At 38.5% G+C, this 22,105-nt stretch overlaps 2 protein-coding genes across 12 annotated transcripts in view; one reads left to right on the top strand and one right to left on the bottom strand.

Annotated features, from left to right (window-relative positions):
• Nucleotides 1-18,595, top strand: part of ZBTB37 (zinc finger and BTB domain containing 37) — a 28,203-nt gene extending 9,608 nt beyond the window's left edge. For both annotated transcript variants that reach the window (XM_027086285.1, XM_027086283.1), the window contains exon 4: nt 1,409-18,595. In XM_027086285.1, coding sequence (XP_026942086.1) covers nt 1,409-1,897 — 489 coding nt within the window. In that variant the 3' untranslated portion in view covers nt 1,898-18,595. The remainder of the gene's footprint in view (nt 1-1,408) is intronic.
• The window catches only part of SERPINC1 (serpin family C member 1), a 43,455-nt gene that overhangs the window by 14,435 nt on the left and 6,915 nt on the right, over nt 1-22,105 (bottom strand). For 6 of the 10 annotated variants that reach the window (XR_003428542.1, XR_003428543.1, XR_003428541.1 and 3 more), the window contains exon 6: nt 21,832-21,896. Coding sequence is in view for 3 of the 10 variants with exons in the window: in XM_027086288.1 (XP_026942089.1) it covers nt 21,832-21,896 (65 nt within the window). In the remaining 7 variants the exon portion in view is untranslated. Of the gene's footprint in view, nt 1-1,997; nt 2,010-18,874; nt 19,129-21,831; nt 21,897-22,105 lie in introns of those variants that run through there. The other 4 variants (XR_003428549.1, XR_003428548.1, XM_027086287.1 and 1 more) reach the window with 3 other exon arrangements.

Genomic DNA, 22,105 nt, shown 5'->3' with positions numbered 1-22,105 from the left:
AGATGATAATACTTCTGTGCAGTGTATTTTAAGGACACTTACCTTTACTATAAACAGTTTGAAAAGTGAATTAGCAACATCATTAGGAATATGTATTTCTCCTACTTTGTTTTGTCTGCTTTTTGTTCAGAAGTTTCATCTTTTTGTTCAGAGGGCAAAATCAGAAACCAAGTCTTTTTTTTTTTTTTTGGTGACTTTTTTTTTTAACTTATTTACTTATTTATTTATTTTGGTTGTGCCAGGTCTTAGTTTCGGCTCCAGAGCTCCTTAACTGTGGCTTGGCGGCTCCTTAGTTGCAGCAGTCTGGCTCCTTAGTTGTGGCATGCAAACTCTTAGTTGCAGCATGTGTGTTGGATCTAGTTCCCTGACCAGGGATTGAACCCGGGCCCCCTGCATTGGGAGCATGGAGTCTTATCCACGGCACCAGCAGGGAGGTCCCAGAAACCAAGTCTTGTACTTCTTTCTCTGTGGCACCTGTCATTGTATTTGGTGGACAATAGTCACTCAGTAAATACTTACTGAGTATCAAATTGTGAAGAGGTTATAGGAGGGAATAACCAAGTTAGTAAATTCATATCTCAGCCTAGTTTCCTTTCCCAGCTCTTTTGCCAGTTTTCTCTGAGGTCAGTTAAACTTTTATTAGTCTTTAGAATGAAGAAAATGTGTTGGTGTGGTACTAAAATATTTTGGGGTAAAAAGGAATACTGTCACCTACAAATTATATACATTTTTATAAAGCTAGTTACTGTTGGGTTAAATTTTAGTATTAATGATAATGCCATAAATATGATTTATAATGTGCTTGCCATAATGTATTCTGTACTATCCGATATAGTAGCCATTAGCCATGTCACATGTGGCTATTTAAATTTAAATTTTAGTTAACTGAAAGCAATTAAAATGAAAAATTCAGTTCCTCAGTCACACTAGCAAATTACACATGCTTAATAGCCACATGTGCCTGGTGGCAACTGTATTAGGTGGTGTGGATTATCAAGTATTTCCATCATCACAGAAAGTTGCCTAAGTTGCCAACATTGGCGAAGTACCTACCTGATTGTCTAGACTATAATTGCAAATTAGAGTCCAAATGGATGGTATTAGTGGGCTTAGATTCTCGTACCACCACAAATTAAACATTCAGCAGGGGTTTAATAAGCATGCAGTTTTTCAGCAAGAAAGTAACTCAGCTGTCCTGTTCTTTTATGGTAATGGAATAGAGTGGCCTCGTTTTTTTTTTTAATTTCTATCTTAACATCTTTACTTTTTCATAGTAATTAATTTCCTATTTGGATCGCTACAAAAAATAAGCATATAGCTAAGTAACAGAGGTAAAAATAGATTTGATGTCTTTTACTCTATATACGTAATAATACATATTCTTTCTTATTGTCCTCACCTGGTACAGGTAGAAGAGTCAGCAATGATGGGAGTAAGTGGCTATGTGGAGTATCTCCGAGAGCAGGAAGTATCTGAGCGGTGGTTCCGGTATAACCCCCGTCTCACCTGTATCTACTGTGCCAAATCTTTCAACCAGAAGGGGAGCCTGGACCGCCACATGCGCCTGCACATGGGGATTACACCATTCGTCTGCCGCATGTGTGGCAAGAAATATACCCGGAAAGATCAGCTGGAGTATCACATCCGCAAGCACACAGGCAACAAGCCCTTTCACTGTCATGTTTGTGGCAAAAGTTTCCCCTTCCAGGCCATCTTGAATCAGCACTTTCGCAAAAACCACCCTGGCTGTATACCCCTGGAGGGGCCTCATAGCATCTCCCCTGAAACAACTGTCACATCTCGGGGACAAGCCGAGGAAGAGTCACCTTCACAAGAAGAGACAGTTGCTTCTGGGGAAACTGCCCAGGGCTCTGTGTCCACTACTGGGCCAGATTGAAACAGCGAGGAGGTGGGGCAGACTCTCTTCCCCTTTGGGCCGTAAGTAACCAGCATCACGGCCATGGGCTGGTACTTAGATTCACAAAATGCCACAACACCAGATCAGAAGATGTTAGCAAGATGTTGTATCAGCAACATACACAAAAGCACTAGAAGCTCTTCCCCTCTTTCTTCCCACCTCACACTTTGGAAAATAATCAAGCAAATCAACTTTCTAATTCAGGGATCAACAGCCTTGGTTTGTTAACTTTATAAAAAAAAAAATTTTTTTTAACAAAACAATGATAAGTGATCATTTATCTACCAGTCATGTTTGAACACTGTACTTTGGTCCATATCACCCTGGTGGCTGTAATTGCCCAGATCTGAAAAATGAAGCAGGAGCCTTGGTCATCTGAACCAGCCAGCCACAAGAGAGAAGGAAGTAATCATGATGGTGATGATGAGGGGGAATTTCTCTTCTTCCTTCCCTGCCAGAACATGCAGTTTCTTATCTCAAGAAGGGGGAAAAAAAAAAAAAAGAATCCCAGTGGTTCTTTTTGTTTTGAAAGGTTAGATTAATCTTTGCCCTGACAAGGCGTCTGATACTTTGCCTGATTGTTTCATGTATGCAGCCATCTTGGAGCAGTATTCTAATGGGCAGCATCACCTGAAGCACTTTAGGCACCTGGAAGTGAAATGAGCAGCAAAGTGTTTGCAATATGTAGTTCTGCATTTGGGGCCTGGGTGTTGTGTTGAGGAAGGGGGGAGCAGGGAAGGAAGTGTTTTTGCTCTGCAATTATCGAACAGCACAGAGGCAGCCGTACTGCAACTTCCTGATTGGTATTTGTAAGCCATAGTGCTTATATATCTTAAGGTGTTAGGAAATGGCTCTAGTCCAGATGAGTTAACGCGTAAGGCTGACTACCAAAGTTTCATCCAGCCTCTTCGGCTCCTAGCTTCACATAACAGCAATATTATGCATCAAAAATGTCACTTTACAGTGAAATGAGCCTGGATTGTATTTTTAAATCCACAGGTCTCCATATTTGATAACTTTTATATGACATTTTAAACACACTTTTTTCGCAATATTGTGGTTGTAGAAATTCAATATTATGCTTCTTACTGCAACTACAGTTCCATTTCCTTCTACATATGTGATAGTTTATATTTTCAGTCCAATAGAAGAACCTCACTAAATCCATGTCTTGCGTCTGCAAACTTAGTAATTCGTAAACCAACCATCAGCAAATTGCTGGTGACTCCAAGAGCTTTGCTTTTTAATAATACACTACAGGGCATTTACCAGAAAACATCATGCACAATCATGTTGCAATAAATTGATCAAGGGATTGATTTTGATCAGGTTTGGTTACTTAATCATTCCTAAGATTTTTAAAACTTCAAGGGACCTTTTTGGTAATTCTGGGTATTTCTGAGATTCTTAATCCAGCACTGAGAGTCAGAAAGAATTTACCGAACATGTAGAGCTTTAGATGCCCTGTCTTGCGTGCAGAGAATGAAGGAGGATTATTAAGGGATGCAGGCAAGTAGATGCTTACAAGTTACAGTGCAAATAGAAAAGAGAAAAATCTGTAGCTTCTCTTAATTGATCATTAATTTTTTACAGAGTATTTAAATATGTAGTGGTTTAAGAAATTGTTTTGGTGCAGGGGCATAGATGATTGTAAAAGAGATTTGGGAGAGGGGCTGATCATGCCTGAACTGGTGGTGAGCCATTTGTGAGAACATTAGTAGTGTGCTCCCTTCCTGAGACTGCTTGGGTATGTGAAAAAGTGGGTAGGAAAGAATGGCGTTGCTTTGATGATAGGAAGTTAGAATGCAAAGGGTAATTCTTAAGCAATCTGAGACCTGTACATACATATACAGCTGCACCATATCACTAATGAACGGTTATTTTTTCTTCTGGAAAAACAATGCATCTTTTAATAGGAATGCAATAATGCTACCATTTGATTAGAGCCTACCCTTAAACATTATGTTGAAGCCGTATTTTGTCTTCAGAAGACATAGACTATGGCATTCTCCTCTTTAGATGGGCAACAGCATGATAGGGTGAAAACTGTCGCCTAGGGCCGTCTTAGGGACCAACTATGCTCTGTGGCATAGAAAAAGTAGAGTTGAAATTAGACTGAAATCTTTAAGGAAACATTTCAGCTGGTAATCAATGCTTTCAGTGGACAGATTTTGCCATTACTAAATAGGGAGGTGAGAGGTACAGAATATGCTGCTTTAGATGGAGCTTTTAAGCCTACCAAAAATTGTTAAGTCCATCCTACTTTTCAGAAGTATTATGCTGGAAAGTTCTATATTGCTTTGTTAGTTTCTTAGATGTTATTTGAGAAAATAGAGCTATTTAAACTATTACCAAATTGTAAAAGTGAGGTGCAGTAATTTCTGTAAAGAGAAACTTTGCAGCATTTGTCAGTACTCCATCCAGGGTTAGCAACAAACATTTTAAATGAAGTAGGGACTGTCTGATAGATGTGGAAATGCTATGAGTGTTTGATGGGTTCCCCCTCCCTTTTTATTCACTGCTAATAGGTTTTTGCTGTATCTGTACTGTGAATAGAGTGCTTCTCGGTCATCTAGGACCACATCAGCACAATCATGTTTGCTGGTTCTCTCCTCTTAACTGGCCTAGGGCAGAGCCATGAAATTCATGAAAATTCAAGCCAGCCTAACTTTTAAACAAATTTACGTTTCTGAAAGCAGTTTCCCCATTTTAGTTAGAAGAGATATTACTCTAAATAACTATCCAAGATTCTTATCCAGGTTCACTGTGACATTGTCCTAGTTCTTAGCTAACATCACTGTAGGGTCATAGGAGTTAGTAGTGTTCTATCTACCTTAATGAATAGCTATATAGGCGTGTGCACAGAGGATACCTCTCTTAAGGATGTACTAAATGGACTTTAGCTAATGCTGAAAACTCATTACCAAATTTTAACTTGCACGTGTCACCTTGTGAAGGGAACAGCATTAGCAGTGAGAGCTAAATCATCATTAAGTACTTTAATGCCATGAAATAGCAAACACTGGGACTGTTTTCATTTATTGAGTAGCACTTAATAGCAAAGGAGCTACCCAATATTCTCAGCAAAAGAAGAGAGATGACAATATATTAATCTGCTTTCATTCTAAGAGGTACCTTTTATTCTCTCTCAGAACTCTGATACCAGTTTAAAATATGGCATTGGCATGAACAGTAATACTGTACTTAGGCAGAAGGCTCTTTCTAATGACTTGTTCTCTCTTTACTCAGAACCATATTTACCTCTGAACTGAGTTGAATTTTACTTTATGTGAGTTGCAAACTACCCCCAAGCTATCCGTTATACTAGAGGGTCAAATCTAATCTTGAATGTGTAAAAATAAATTCGTTCCTGAAGGATAAAAATTGGAAAAGAAGGGAGATAGTAGTTAAGGGAAGTTTTCTTGTTGTTACTTTTTGGGTTTTTTTTTTCAATGTTTCCAGTTCCCTCTACATCATTGAAACAGGGTTTTCCAAAGATGGCATGACAATAGAAATAAACCATTTTCCTACTAACTTCATAGTTCAATCAGGCCCTGGTTGGAAGTGGTTTTATGGAAGAGTGAAATAGTGAACATCATCCTTAATAGCTGAATAGTCTTTAGTCAAGAAATAACTTTTGAAAAGTTTTAGCTGTTACTTAACACTAATTTTGTTTTAACTGGTAAAAATGATATTTTATTTGACTGGAAGATCTAATTTAAAGAAATGAAAGCAATGGGTAATGGAAAGGAAATTAAATTGAACAAAGATAAAAGTCTTCTAAGTCATAGTGGAAAGGCATTTAATCAGGAAGGAGTTGGAATCTTAGAAGTTTTTATTTTTTCAGCTGCAACAGATGTGGGTTTTTTTTCTCTTCCTCAAATGTTCTCCTTATCTGTATACTTACTAATTCAGTATTTTGGTTGCTGAGATTTAGAGAAGGGACAACTAGCAATTAAACCAGGTAAATCCCTTAATTTGAGAGGATGCCCCTTAGCAAAGTATATCTCTAGGATTTAGTAATTAGATCAAGGTTCAGCAAACCATAGCCCCCAGGCCAAATCCTGAGGTCACCTGTACTGTAAAGAAAGTGATAGTGGAATAAATCCACACCAATTCGTTTTGGTATTGTTAATGGCTACTTTCTGCAATAGTGGCAAAGTTGAGTACTTTGACAGAGACCACATGGCCTGCAAAGCTTGAAAACAAAAGTTTGCCAAGTCCAGAATTAGATTTGAAACAATTACACCACTGCCTCTCAATTTGTCACTCTTGCCATTTTGCCTTTATAATAATAGTTTGGTTGAGGTTTTAAATTCATACTGCCGTATATGCATCAGTTTCTTGAAAGAGGTTGCCATCTTTTTCTAGATCCTTGTCTCATTTGTGCTCCTTCTTGAATCCCATTGCTTTAAAGCATTTAGAGTAGGCCTTATGATTTGTCCTTGCCTTAAAGCTGCATTAAAGTTTAGGATGGTAATTACAGATTTAAGAAAGTAATTTTTTAAAATAATTCCCATGCATAATAATGTAGGGTTAAATGAATACCATGTTTACCTAAAGTGCTGTAAGAAAAGTAATGTTTTTATAAGTGTTTTGCCATTTCTCTAAGTTAACATAATGATGATGATGGCAAGAATGAAGTTATTCCCACTAGTATTAAAATTTAATTTCTGTTATGAATAAGTGGTTTGATTCTTATCCAAAGTACTGTTTCTCTAGATTAGAAACCTCTACCCATTTCCTTTACTATAAATCTTCATTTCCTCAAGTAAACTCACTCTGTTCCATGTGGAATAGTAAAAAGCCAAAATCTTCCTTTTTTTTTTTTTAAGTCAGTGTTTTAAAACATAATGAAACATCTGAAGATTTAAAGTTCTTTTTAGACCTACCTTCCAATTTCTGTTATAGTTTGTAATGCTTCTAAATCTGTAATGGGCCATTATGTATTTGATTTGTGAATGTTCATTCTTACTGTTCAAATAGCTTATTTATGCCAGATGTGGAAAAAATGGAAAATGTTAGGATGATAATAAACAGAATTCCTTGCAAGAGGAGAATATAATTGCTCCCCATTTGGAAACAATACATGGACTTCTGAGGTAAATTTATCTGGGCAAAGTGTTCTAGGCCATGCTGATACAATACAGTGGATTTGATTCTTACTTTGTTGTGAGCTCTACCAAGACATACGAAGTTTGGATGAGTGACCTAGCCGCATATATGGCACCTCTTCAGTAGGCATTTTATTCTTAAAGTTGCCTTTTTTCTAAGTTGGATATTAGTAGGTTTTATATGTTACACCCTCCAAGTAATAGATAATCTTCATCTAGAAGGTTCCAGAATATTTGCTTAGGTGACATCTGCCTTGTCTTAGAGCACTTATAGTAATAGTGAGTTCTTGAGATTTTGGAGTGCTGCTTTTCTGGTTAATTTGGGATTCTGATGAATCTGGGGTAGAGGACTTGTGAAAGAAATCGTATTTAGGTAGCCCAGTGAATCATCTGCATCCACCACCATTTGAAGTCTTGGTAATAGATGTCATTTAAATACGAATCTGTTGAAAACAATGGAGTTTGCCAAGCATTATGACTTCTTTGATAATTATCAGTCTTATGTTGCTTTGCCTCCTTTGCTTTTTAGTGTCTGTTTTCACTCATTCTTAAGTGGTGCTTTTCCCAGGGCCAGTCTTTTTACTTTGCATTAAGTATGTTTTCTTGCTCAGGACAAGCCAAAGTTGGATATTTTGAGTACTTTCAAACCCGACTTAATTACATTCCAAAGGATGTAATTGTTGATAGGAACAGTGATATCAAAACCTGCAAGATATCTGTACAGACTAGCCAGTTTTGTTGTGTAGGCAGACTATCTTTTCCCTCAATTGTAAGGAACAGCAATAACTTAGAAGGCAAATATTACCTGAAATATACAGTATATTCACAGAGTGTGCATATATAAGATAAATAAATATCTTACATCTTCTCCATTATCTGTATAATAAATACCTCCCATAGTAACATAATTAAGAAAGGTCCATTAGCTCAAACAGTGGAAGTTTTAAAAACAAAGCTTAGTTACAAAGGCAGAGCAGTTTAGGGAAAAAAAAAACAAGAAAACACTTTTCTAATGCTTGCTTTTTTCATGTCTACTCAGTAAGTCCTGTTAAGGAAGCTAGAATTCACCACCCAGTTAAGAGAGAGATTTGTTCAGTATCTCATATGACCAACAACACAATTTAATATACTGTGAATTTTAGAATCTCAATCCATAATGCGGGAAGTCAAACTATGTATCTCATAGGAAAATGTTCCCTGTTCTATGAAATCACTTATCTTAAATGGTAGGTAGCATACAGGAGAATCTGTTCCATTAAGTAAATTTTTGTTCCATTAAGTAATTTTTGGTACCAGATAATCTGCTTGGAATTTGTATAACAAAATTGATTTTAGACATAGTTTAGATGTGGCTTCCTATACTTGAGAGTCCTAAACCCACTTGGTTAGAGGCTGGTGTATACTTTTAAAAGCCTGCACTTTTCACTACAGAGATAAAAGATCAAAAAGAAGGGGACAGAATTAACCATACTAAGTGCTTTAGGGACATAATTGCAGTAAATTCTCAAGATAATCCTATGAGGTAGTAATGGTAGTAACTAAGAATAGCGGACTTTAAGTGTTTACTATGAGTTAGGCACAGTTCTATGTGCCTCACCGTTAACTCATCTAATCCTTATGACAATCCCATTAGGGTAGATACTGTTATTATCCTCACTTTAGAGAGAAAGAAATGGAGACACAGAGAGGTTGACCTAGGCAGTCTTTCACTACACTTGACATTCTTAGTAGAGTATGTTGCCTTTAATAGGTGTAATTATACTACATTTTGTAGATGAGGAAACTGTTGAGCCCAAGATTACACAATGGATAAACTGCAGAGCCAATATTTACCTGATTCCAAAGCCCAGGCTATCTCCAGTACATCGTGTTAACTCTGTTTACTTATAAAGTTGGAGTGAACTAGAATATACAATAGCCAGTAACAGCACTGCTTTTAGTGAACTTTTAATTCAGGAATAAGTGATTGGAAGATTTCTTCATGAGATAAAGCAGTTGACCTCTGAGCAGATGTTGAATGATGAATTTTTTCTGGGGATATTGCCCACCAATTTAGAGGAGTCACCCATTTGGTAGTTCTAATTGTGAATGAGTGATTGAGTTACTACCAAGGCAAAAATTAAAAGATAGATAGCATTCCAGTTATCTATTGCTGTGTAATGAACTATCCTAAACCTTAGTGACTTAAAACAGCAACTACTTTATATATCGCATGATGTTGTGAATCAGAAATTCAGGAAAGGCTTGTCTAGGCAATTTCTTGCTCCCTGTGGTGACAGCTCAGGTCACCTGGTAGTATTCAGCAGGTGGTTGGACCGGTCAGGAGTGTCCAAGATGATCTCACATTCCTGACACCTTGGTAGGGAGGGCTAGAAGAATAGGCCCAGCAGGCCTCCTCTCCCTCTCTGGAGTCTCAGGGACTCTCCATCTGATCTCTCCATCATAGTAGTCAGAGTTATGAAATGGCAGCTCAGGCCTCCAAGAGGCTGGGCAGAGGATGCCAGTCCTCTTCAAGGCCAGGCCCAGAGCTATCATAGAGTCATCACCATACACTATTGGTCAAAGAAGTCACTGGTCAGCCCAGATTCAAGGGGAGAGGAAATACCTTACCACTTGATGGAAGATGTGTCAAGGATTTGGGGCCAACTTTAATCTGTTATAGGTAGCATTAGGTTTTTTTGATTTGTCTTAACTCTTGTGTGTTCATTTAGGTCAGTTGTTTGTGCCATAGAAACCATTTCTTATATCTACCATGGGTCAGTAAAGGAGCTAGAAGGAGAATGAGACAAATACCTGGAACAGATTTCTTTAGCTTCCCACCCCCTGAGTTTCATTTATGTTATAGCAAAATTTCCATTTTTTCTTTTGTTCCAAGTTCCAAATTATGAGCATTTGCCGTTTTTTGTTTTTTTTTTCCTGTGAAGCCACAGTAACTGTCTATGCTAAACCAGAAATACTCCAGAGGGAATAAAAAGCTTGCTGTTACAGACCTAGATTTATTAGAGATGTCAGCTGTATTTAATTTACAAATAGGCAAGAACTCCTGTGGTATGGAAAGTTTATATGGCTGCTATATCTGTTTCAACAGGAGTTTCTATTGAGTGGCTAGATGGATTATATTCTTGAGATGATTGCAAGTTTTGCCTACATATCCTATACATCTTTACTGCCACCATACCACCTCTGGCACAAATTTGTGCTAGGAGAATAGGTTCATTCCATTTATATTACCTTCCATATGGGAAAATCCGTTGCCCAGTTTTATAGTTGTGAATCTTTTAAAATTATCAGTTGCTATCAGCTTCTGTTATATAGAATAACAAATCATTGAATTTGTACAATTTTTGGTTAGACTTGTCAAATTTAGGATGCTTTATTTAAATTCCTGCTGGCTTATAAATGGACTTTTATTTCCTTCAGAAGAAATAATGCCAGAGAATGGATTCTGCTCTAAAAATGATCATCCCCAAATGAATACACTTTCTAAGAGAAGAAAGGTTTGGTATTATCTATCCATTCCATGTATAGTGGTTTCCTAGAGAATTAGTTGTGAGGGCTTCTTGCTGGTCATCCCCAATTATCATATAGTGAAGAGATCTCTGTTTCCCGGTCAGGCCTCAGGAATTACAAATACAGGATATAAAAGGGGTACTCAGGGCTGAAGACTTAATTTAGGACTCTAGAAAATTCTGGGAAGAGAAAAGAAAGACTTCGGCATTTGTAGTTGAATAACCAGGGTTGGAATGTTTGATTCATTTAGGCATCAGGATTAATTAGATTTTATCATATAATGATTGGGGCAAATTTTGATGAATAAAAATAAAATAGCCTTAACATTTTCTTTTTTATCCATATTTCCACTCTGCTGTACCTCAAAGTCTGCTTTTTGTGACAGAGAAGGCTTTGAAAATATACTCCCAGGGAATGAAAAATTGGTTCTAGGTACTTTGGCTAGAACCATCTTTGCCATAGTCAACTTTGCTGCAAGCATTTTCACCTTATAACTAATTCGCTGTAAGGCAATTTTGCCATAAAAGATAAAAAATAAAAATAAAAAATAAAAGAGGGACATTAAAAAGGACATAATGCAGCATGAAAAATGAATAACAAAATTAAAAAAAAACTTTATTGCAAAATACAAAATATTTGAATACCTCTAAAATGTGTGTAGATTCATGGCAATCCTGCACAAATAACTGATTTTGTGTGTTGTACCTAAGCACTTGTCTTCCAGGTCTTTCATTCTTAGTATTTTATACTTTTTTTTTTTTTTTTGCTTGTTGATTCATCTCCTCATTCAGCATTGTTCTTTTTCTTTTTGCTTAAATTTCTTCCTTCATTAAGAGAGGTATCAGTTTCCAAATACCAGGATGCATATTTGTAGCCAAGCTTTGTATTGCATCGTGAAAGCCTCTGCACTGTTGTTTGTTCTTGGCATTTTGTCATATGTCCATTCATAGACTTTCCAAAGTTCTGTGGGAAATGTGGATTCAACTCTGCACCTTTGAGGCTTTTGGCCTCTTTATCCTCCAATGTAGTGTTTCAAAATAAGAAACCAACTCTTGGGGCAAATCATCATTATCTGTCAGCTCAATAAAGGCATCAGTAATGTTGCTAACTGGGAGAAATGCCAGTCGAAACCAAACTATCAAACCAAAAACTCATCCAGTTATTTTATCTTTTGGGGCAAAAACTGTCTTATGACCAATTAGTTATGCTGTGAAAATGTTTGCAGCAAAGATGCTTATAGTGAAAATACTGGACACTTGAAAAATATTTGATAATCTATGAAGATGCCACTCATTCGGTTTCTTACAGCTCTTTGGGCCCTCCTCTAGATTCTCTGTGACTCTTAAATTTGAAATCATCTGGTGGTTGCATGAAAACTAAGTATAGTTGTTTCTTGAACAATGTGGGAGTTAGGGTGCCGACCTCTGCAAGTGGAAAATCCCCCTATAACTTATAGTTGGCCTCCGTTTCTGTGGTTCCTCTGCATCCAGGGATTCAACCAACCACTGATGGTGTAGTACTGTAGTATTTACTATTGAAAAAAACCTGGCTATAAATGGATCCATGCAGTTCAAACCCATGTCGGTCAAGGGTCAACTGTACTGTGGTCTCAAATTGAAAAAGAGAACAAAGTCAGAAGGGAACCTGCAGACTGACAAAATACTTATTCTTTCTTTTCAGCATCACAAGTCTAAACCATTTAATAACCACATCCTGAGAAATTCCTTAAGGTTTAGATTTCTGCTTTTAGCATATCTTGTGGCAGATGTTTTGACATTTTTGAAGGTGATCTACTGAGTTTCCTATAAATAGAATCCTAACTACAGTGGTTCTTAAAGAACCACTGCAAAAACAGAATTACAACACAGGGAACAAAGCTTAAAATGTGTTTCCTCTGGAAGCCAAGATGCTAAATCAGGAGTCACTACATGTGGCTGGAATCCACCTCTAGAATGGCTATCAGCCAGATAGCAAAGATATTTAGAATTTATATGGTATTTGATATTTTTACAAAAATGATTTTAAATCATGTAACTTGAAGTTTTAAAAAATGAGCCTGTTTTCTTTTTGGAAAAGTGGGCCAATAAAAATAACACTAATATAATTCAATTGTATATGCATGTGCATTGAACACAGAGTGGTATACTAAAGATAGTTCATGCAAATAACTTTTGTGGGAAGTTTGGCTATTTTCTTAATACCTTTTTTTCATAAATGTATGTTTATAAATATATTTACTCATCCACTATGACCTTGGTAGCTTTAGAAGCATTTTGTTAGCTGTATCATTGATTATAAAAATCAAATTCTTGGCATAGTAGGCTATGAGAGCTTTTAGTTGCTTTGTTTGTATTTTGGCTAAGAAAATTGTTTCTTGCACTTTCTATTTATAAAGATGTTATAACACTTTGCACCCACTTAGTGCAGCTGTTCTTCAGCGACATAAGATGTAGGCGTTAAAGTGAAATGTATGTTTAGAAGCCTGGCAAAAGGAGGGATCTCAAAAGAACAAATTTGGCTTGCATCTACCTGAGAAAAGCTGAGGATAATATAAAATTTAGATTGAAAGTGTCTGTTGGGCTAGGTGTACAGTTGCTGCAAGTTGCAATATCATTGTGAGTTGCCAGCTATGTGTATGTGATTTTATGTATGTATGTGAGAAAAAGGTGTCTGATGAAGGCAGATAAGTCAGTGTAGAAAATTCTACCTCCCATTAAAGACTGAGAATATTCCAAGATTGCCCTGTAGCCCCTTAGGCAGGAGGCTGGATTCCTCAGCCACCATCCACCCCATTCTCTTGTACTCACTTCAGCTCCTCTACCTCTGAGCACTTGGCTGAAGATAGAGTGTAGCTTTCTGTAGCAAGCAAAGGAAAGCCAGACCCAAAATATAGAGACTGCAGTATCTCACTTCTTGTCATGTTCAGATGTCAATGTTTGGTTTCATTGCCCAAATCAAACAGAACACTTGGGTTTAGTGCTTTTATCCACTGGCTTCTATTTGGCAAGAGTAGCCCGTGGAAGTGGAGTCTTTCTGTTGTTTTTAAAGGTGCACTCAACTCCTTTTAATGATGTGAAAATTTTGTTTGAATCCTGAGGGTTTGTTTTTTTTTTAAATTGCCATTTGCAGTCCATTTTGGGGGACTGGAATATCAACCATATTTTCCTGATAATGAGCCTTCTGCCAATATCTTAACTTGCAGTTTTGCATGCAGTTTTTTGGATGACCTGTTTTGCTTTTAGACATTCCGAAGAGAGATTTTTCTGGTTTTAATGCCAATACTGTTAAAATAGTCAGGATGGCCTGTTGTGGGTGTCAGGAAATTCAGTTTTGGAAGTAAAATGCCACTAGGCAGGCCACCTAATCTTTAAATGCAGTTGTAGCACTCAACTGATTTGCTGTTTGGGGCACAAGTACACTGAGCCAAGTCAGGATACCTACCGTGTGAACATTTGTTACAGCTGAGGAAGGACTACTGGCCTTTTCAGAAATATCCCAGAATGCTTTCCACCTTTTCATTTCTAATGCACTGGCTGGTTGTAATTCCACACAGGGATTCTCTGATTAGGAGTGAAAATGAGAGAGTGATCCATTTTCAGATTTTTAGAGGTTGGCATCTGTGTTTTAGGTACTAGCTGATAAGTATTTACTTTCCTGGTGACTGGGTAGGGCAAGTGACAATACAGTGTGAAATTCCAAATGAGACAAGCAGTACTCATTGGTGACAACTGATATAGTAACGTTCGCCTAAATACAGTATGAATGCTATAGGGAGATAGGCAGTAAAATCATGTGAATCTATTCACCACAGCTATTTTTTTTCTAACTATAGAATCATTGTCAACCTATAAGCCATGCTCCTAATATCCTAGACTCAGGAATTAACTCCTGCTGGCGTATCTTTTGTTTGTGCGCAGAGTTTTGGCCTAGGCCTGTCCCGAGCTGTTTTGCTACAAACACATACTTAAGGTGCAGTCTTACTAAGTCAATAATATACTGTCAGCAGTGCAGCCTGTTTTACAGCCACAGTGATTTATTGAAATACAAAACAAACAAAAAAGTGAGAAATGCCTAGGTAATTTGTTTGAGGCATGTTAAATCTGTTAATCTGGGAGGAAGCATAGAGTCTTATCTTTCTTCTATCTGGCTTAGGTGAACAGTGACCTTAGTGCTTTCTGTTACAGAGCCAGTTGACCTAGGCAAGTAGTTCTCCATCTTGGCTGCACATTAGAATCACCTGGGGCATTTAAAAAAGTACTGATGCCTGGGGCCTCCTCTAGACCTTCACGTTTAAGTGGCCTGCTGTGCAACCTGGGCTTTAAAAGCTCCTCAGATGATTTTAATGGGCAGCCAAGGTTGAGAATCATTTTCTAGGTAGTCCTGAATGGTCTTTGGCAGGATAACCTCTACCTGGTTCTCTTTTGTCATAAGATACCTTTATTGGTATCCCAGGCATGGCTCTGAGTTTAAAACTTAGAGTGGGCCAAGGCTCAAGTGGTAAAATGGATCATTTATTTGTCCTCGGAGTAATTCAGTAGAGAGATGTTGCCATCCACCCAGTTTCCTCTCTATACCAAAGTATGCATAAGTCAGCAAAACAGATTTTCAAAGTCTGCTCCCTAGAATCCTCTTTCCCTTGCATATGTGATTTAAGTGGAGATTTTTTTTAACTCTGCTAGCTGAAATGGAGCGCTTGAACTTATTAAGAGAGCCAAGCCCAAGCCACCTAGGGTGATTTTTATTTGTAAAGTAAGCAGGTGGCATTGTTAATGAAGAAAAAGGAGGGCCCTTTCTGGGGTGATGGTGATATATTTGATTGTTTCTTAGCCTGTCTTCTAAGTGGGATTTCGATGTAAAGCGACTTTCACTTTTCCGTGTTTCTTTGTGAATTAAATGCACTAGCTAAGGCGTAAATATTTCTGAGTTTTACATGAAATGTGAAGTGAGTCATTTCAGCATATTTGTTCCAGGATATCAAAGACTTAACCCAGTAATTCCCAAACGAGTTTTCATATCTTTCATTCTCCCACCCAGGTATAAAGATACCTGCCCATGGCAACCTCACACGTGATAATGGGGAGGGGAGAACTGTTTGATTATCCTTAAAAAAGTGAGAATCACCATTCAAACTAATTAGCTACCAAGTGATTTCTAATTCATGAAAGAAATTTGTGTTTAAGAGCAAGTTCAAATATAGCAGTCTCTCATCTGAGAGACTGCCGGCACTGTAGAAATTTTCATTCATATATTGCCTACAAATAATTGATAATTTCAATTTCAAATAGGTGGTGTGTTTGAGAAGAAAAAGTGGGTGGAAGGAAAAATTGCTAGTGCAGAGGACTGAATTAGCATCAGGCTATGAAATTTCATTAAAATAACATTAAGGCCTGGCTGTTTGCTTAGCATGTATATGCTGCAATGTCAGAGAAAAACGCCTCCTATGCCTTAGAAGATTTGTGAAGGCTTCCTTATATTGTGTGGAATAGAAAAGCAATAGCCTTTGAGACTTGTTTGCATCCGGAGAGTAGCCCATTAGGGTTTTCATACTGAGGAACATGGTGGAGTACTGTGAAACACTGTTGAACTTTATGCAGATCACACCGCACTGGATTTTAAGATTTAGGGAAGGAGAGTAGAGGAGGAGAAGGGGGAAGTAATGGTAAAAATATACAGAGAGAAACTTGTACTATATTTTACACCAGTAATGAAAGAAATTCCCTATCAGGAATTCTTTATCAGGACTGTGAAGCTCTGCCAAGTTCTTCTGTCCTACTGACTGGCTTGCTGATTCCTCTTAAACCTTTAAGAAATCCTTTCTGAAAGAGCTAAACAAAAGCTGGTCTGACTGCAGTTTCACCACCCTGTCCCATCCCCCTATTCACAACAAAAGAAAAACATTCCCAAACTATAGGCAAAAGAAATGTCTCAGTCCGTTAACTTTTCATCCTCTATGGTCTATGTTCACTGTTTTAGCCTGTTGAATTATTTTGTGATCTAATGGCAGAACTTAAATAGATCTGCCAGATCAGTCAGGAATCAATGGCTTCTCCTTTAAGAAATCTTAAAATCAGAACTCTCAATTTTTGGCACGTCAGCATAAGTGAGTAAAGGGAGAAGTAGGTTGAAAGAGCACTTAGGGAATTCCCTGGCGGTCCAGTGGTTAGTGGGTCCTTGGCGCTTCCACTGCCAAAGGCCTGGGTTCAATCCCTGGTCAGAGAACTAATAAGATCCCGCAAAGCCACTTAGATTTCCCTTAGATATCCTGGCTTCTCATAATTTCAGGTGGGACCCACTTATGCTCTGTCTCTGAGAAGAAAAGACAAGACAGAGGGTTCTAAGGTAGAAAAGTCAATGTAGCCGAAATATGGTTTCCTTCAGATGGATATAGTCGGAAAGAAATCTGTCCACCTGTTCTCAATGGTGCTTATATGGTGGGTGACAGCTGTCTCCCATCTACCTGTCCCTGGCACTGTGCCTTCCCACTGGTCACTGTGAAAAGCAGATCACACTGGACTCAGAGGCCAGAATCCAGGACAATTTCCCCCTTCTCATCACTTCTTCATACAGCTAATAATGTAGCATTTACTTCTCTTTGGAAAATTCTTGGGTTTGTCCCCCAAGAAATAGTAAAGCATTTATAGGAAAACAGAAAGTAAGATTCTGGTGGTAGCTATCAAATAAAGAGATTACAGGAAAATTTTAACTTCCCCTCAGCTGATATTTATTGATAGCAAGGACCAACTATGCCTCCTCATCCTGAGTTTCTAAAGGCTACCATAATATTTCTAAGCAACAAACTTATCTAACATTTTTTCACAACTTGTTAATCAAGGATTCATATTAAAACAGACAATCAATTTCTAAAATGTTGTTATCCCTGAAAGGGAATGAGATAGAGTTTTTAACTAGAAGAACCTACCGGTCTGTTTTTTCCCTTTGAAAAAACTAACATTTGAGGTTTGTGTCTTTCATCTGAAGCGATTACTCCATTAATAAAGATGCCTCAGAAAAGTCGGTGAGCCAGGCTAGCACTCTTGCACCTCTGAGGGTGCTGGACTGGGTTTGTACATCTTATTTCCTTAGAGAATATCTGTTTTTATTATGACCTTAACTATAAATACCTATATATAGGAATAGGATTTTCTCTCACCCCACCCTCTTTTAATCATTATCACTTAAGTGTAAACCACACCTCCCCCCACCCCACTTTTACTGAAAAAAATGCACTTTAATTCCTAAGGAGAGTGGCTGTTCCTTGCCCTGAAGCCAGATTACTTCAGGAGGAGAGTTGAGGAGGGAGAACTCTTGGTGACCTCGTAAAATTAACTAAATTCCGTAATGTAAACACAGAAATCAACCATTTTTAAGCTGCCCCCCACCCCCAGCCAAAGGGAAAAAGAAACAACCAAATGAAAAAGTTCAAAATGCCTACCTTGATTTCGGAAGTTTCACTGGGGAAAATACCCAATGTTAAATTATTTTCTCAGCTACCAAATTATCAGAAACTTGTGGGTGGTTTCGTGGGAGGCTGAGACTTTTTTTTTTAATAAAAGGCAAGTGAATCACAGGCTACCAAATATCCTGATTTGTGTCGTTTCTAAGTATCAGATTTGTTCTCTCCCTTAATTTGACAGGCATTCTGAGTCTCTCCTCCTGTAGATTCTGTCCTTCCCCTGATGACAAGCCAATAGTTCTTGGTGGGGTTGCATGCCTCCTAGAGCCCCAGGAGCCCTGTTGTGTCGGGGGAGGGGGGAGGGCAGGAGGGTGGGCAGAGACTGGGGTTGGGGGAGGGAGATTCAGAGAAAGTGAAAATATATGGGTTTATATAAACATATTTAAAGCAGTTTAGCAAAAGCTTTCTCCTTGAACAGCTTTAAGAACAATGTGAATGAAATCTTAGCAACTTGGTTAGTAATTTGAAAAGTCTATTAATGTATACTTGAAATTCTGTTTGTATAAAAATACATTTTCCTCTTTATTTTAACACTGTGTAAAAGAACATTATGCATGTTGAGTGGTTTAAGAATTAAATGATTTAATATTCAGATTTGAATCTCTGTCTTTTCTGTATAGAGATTAATTTGTTTTAAATTTTTGGATTTTTTTAGTATGAGGGGATTACCTAGATTTCAAGCTCCCCCTGCCCTCTCAGGATGCCTACCATCTTTCAAGATGAAGCAGTGACATATCTCCCTTCTTCACTTTCTTGACCCAGATGTGTTCGCTGGTAGAGAACAATTGAAAGCCTCATTTTACCAAATGCCCAACAGCATCTCTATCCATTTCTCCTTTCCTTGTCTTCGTTTCAGGTGGCAAAGTCCATTCGTAATTGTGAGATATGGGAGTAGTTGTATTTATTTTTACTTCTATTCACAAACCAAAATAGGAAGAACTATAAAGGATAACATTTTAGTTAACACAAGGGTTGGCTACTCTGCCCATGAAGATAATAGTGTTCAGAGCAACTTCCCTGATAAGAACCAGGAAGGGCCTGTTGGCCTTGAAGGTCACTCTGCTGGGGTTCAGCGAACGGCCAGCAATGCCAATGACGGTACTTGCTGCTGCTTCACTGCCTTCCTCGTTTACCTGCAGGTCAAATAGGAAACAAACTGCTACATTAGCTACTCTGCAGCTCATTACAGGCAGGTGAATCATCCATCGACACAGCAATTCCTCAAAATGCCATTTGTTTTCCATGTGAAAGTACACTTGGGTCAGGTTGGGTTCCCTCTGGAACCCTACTTTTAGTCTTTCTTTCATCCACTGAATATTGATGTAAGCACTTGTATTCATCCAAGCCTTGTGCTGAATAATAAGTGCCAGGGTCCATCCAGATAATCTCTAAACCAGAAATCTGGATGTATACGAGGTTGTCACATTTCTGGCTGGCACCATTGTATATGGTATTGTACTAGATACTAAAAGACATTTTGACTCCAGATTAGAGCACTATAGTTGAGGTAGTTTCACTCCTGGAGCATCAAGATCCCAGATACAACTACTGTAAGCAGCCACTCAGGAACTAGGGCCTATGAAAAGAGGAGGGTCCTCTGGCGGGATGAGATGAGTACTTCTTGGAGTAACAGACTGAAGTGATGGTATTTGAACTTGCTGATAAGTAGAACTGCACAGGTCTGGAGGGAGATATCTTTAGAAAACTTTGTTTGGGGACCCAGAATGTCACTAAAACTCTGTCCCTGCCTCTAATGAAAGCACTTCAGATTCCTGAGTCTTGAGGAGCTGGTTGATGCTGTTCTCTCCCTCCCTCCTTCCTTACCACCTCCCTTCTGGCCATACTACCTATTTCATGATCATTCTAGTACTAAATTTATGAGCAGACTGGAGCTTTTGTAAGACCAGGATCCTTTTATTCGAATCAGATTCTGGTTTATTTAATGGCTTCTCAGGAGATCTGCAATCAGTTGGGGTGTATGTATTGGGTTCCCAAGAGCCATGGAGGAGCCTTGCATCATTGTTTAGTTGGCTCAAGTAGACAAAATGAATGTAAACTTCCGCTTCTTCTTAATAGTTATTCAAGGCCCTCAAGGAGGACTGAGCTGACCACTTCTATTTGGGGTCCTTGGAAGAAGATTCTCAATCACAGTTAAAACCCTGAGGACTCATCTTCCCTTGCAGCCTTTCTAAGTGCTCTTTCTTCCATAATCCATATGGTATCAGTGTTGTTTTTACTTCCAAAACCATGAATCCAGTACTCATGTAAAATCCCCTGTTCTGACCTCAGTATCTTTAAGATATATCCCTCTACTCTTGCTGTTGTCCTACAGGTCACTAATATCTATTGTCCTATGGATTATATTCCCACATTGAGGATTTTGTTGCCTAGCCCGTAGCCTTTCTGTCTATCCTAACTCCTGATATCATATGACCTAGACAATTAAAATATCGTGGTAGGAGACCCATTCAATACTCTAACCTCCCATGTCTTTCATCTCATCAAACCCAATGAGCATTACCTTCACTTAAGGAAACCAGTCCATGGCTACACCTTGAACTTGCCATCTCTCAGAACATCTGGACTTTTGAGATTATAATTACATTATCCTTCTCTCAGACTATATAACCTTCGGTTTTTTTAAGCTATCACACTTCCTCACTTCCATTACAATTACTCTGACCTCCTCCTGCCCCTTGATCCCTCCACTTTCCTCCTAACTACATATTTCCCACTGAGCTTGGACTCTGCAACTATATTTACTAGCATGATGCCCTGAAACCTTCCTCTCTGACCACAATCTTCTTTCTTTGCAATTTCCTCAATCCTGTGACCTTCTCTAACATTGCCCCATCACATTTCCCTCATAGCCTGGTTCTCCCAAAGAATAATCTGTATAAATGGTTCCCAGACCTGGTTGTGCATCAAAATTCCTTGAGGAACTTTGTAAATATACAGATTCTCAGACCCAATCCTGAGTCAAGCTCCCCAGAAAGCTAATGCCATTGATCTATATAGCTCAGTGTTTGAGAACCAGAAGTTCTAAAGGCTTTATACAACTCTTACTCTAGTAAAGGTTTCCATGGGCATCTTAGTTGGGGCAACACTAGGTGAAGCAATACTGAACCATTTTCTTCACTATGGAACTGCTCAGACGTCGGCACTCCAATGTGCATTATTTCTTGTTAATTTCCCAAGAAGAGGATGTACATTTATTTGACCATCTAACTTTCTGTTACCTGCAGTATAGTCTAGAGCTCTGGTTTTCTGGAACACACTCTAGGACACAATCTACACTCACCAGCTCCCCTTCCTTACTTTCCATTTGCTCTTCAGCCATTACAACTAGGCATGTGCCCCTACTGCTCTGTCCAAATTCCTCAGGGAAAAGTCACCTCGGTCACTTTTCAAAAAATCTTCTTACTAAATGCTTTCCATTGTCTTAACACTCCTTCCTGGGTTTCCATTAGCTCATCCTCTCCTGGTTCTCCTCCTCTGAATGCCTTTGCTGCCTGCTTTTCCTGTGTCACCTTCCCCTTAATGTCTATGTTCCCAGGAGAGGTAGAGGATGGAGGGTGGAACAATTAGACCATGAGGGCTTCAAGTCAGGGCTATATTGTAGCAGTCCTCGTGGAGGAGGGCACTACAGATTTGGGGTTTGAGGGACACTGCAATCATGCCTTTTTCCACAGCTGTCTCCTAGTGTTCACACATCTGCTGTCTACACTGTAAGAGCCAGTGGAGGAACAACTCCAAAGTTACTAATCACATGAGATATTGATGTATTGAATAAAAAAAGCAGCAGAAGAATAGAGAGCGAAGAGAGGTGTACTCACCTCAAGAAATGCCTTGTGGAATGCATCTGAGACATAGAGGTCCCTCGGGCCTTCTGCAACAATACCTAGAAGGAAGACCAGAGAAAGCTCTGTGAAATGGGAGAAGGTTGGCTTCAACCCACAGAAAGGAATTTAGTTTAAATTAAGAGGTCCTTTGGGGCTTTTTTGAAAAATAGAAAGAAATCCTGGACCCTCACTTAATGATACCCTGAAAAATAAATACATGTTAAAAATAATAAAGTACTTTGGGTTTATTCAGCCTGGCTCCCGTGAA

The sequence above is a fragment of the Aethalodelphis obliquidens genome, unplaced genomic scaffold (genome assembly GCF_003676395.1).
Source record: "Aethalodelphis obliquidens isolate GAN/ISIS:26980383/991018 unplaced genomic scaffold, ASM367639v1 scaffold55, whole genome shotgun sequence".
NCBI classification, from domain to species: Eukaryota; Metazoa; Chordata; class Mammalia; order Artiodactyla; family Delphinidae; genus Aethalodelphis; species Aethalodelphis obliquidens.
Note: the sequence above shows the minus strand (reverse complement) of the source record. Positions and strands in the feature narration are given on the sequence as shown.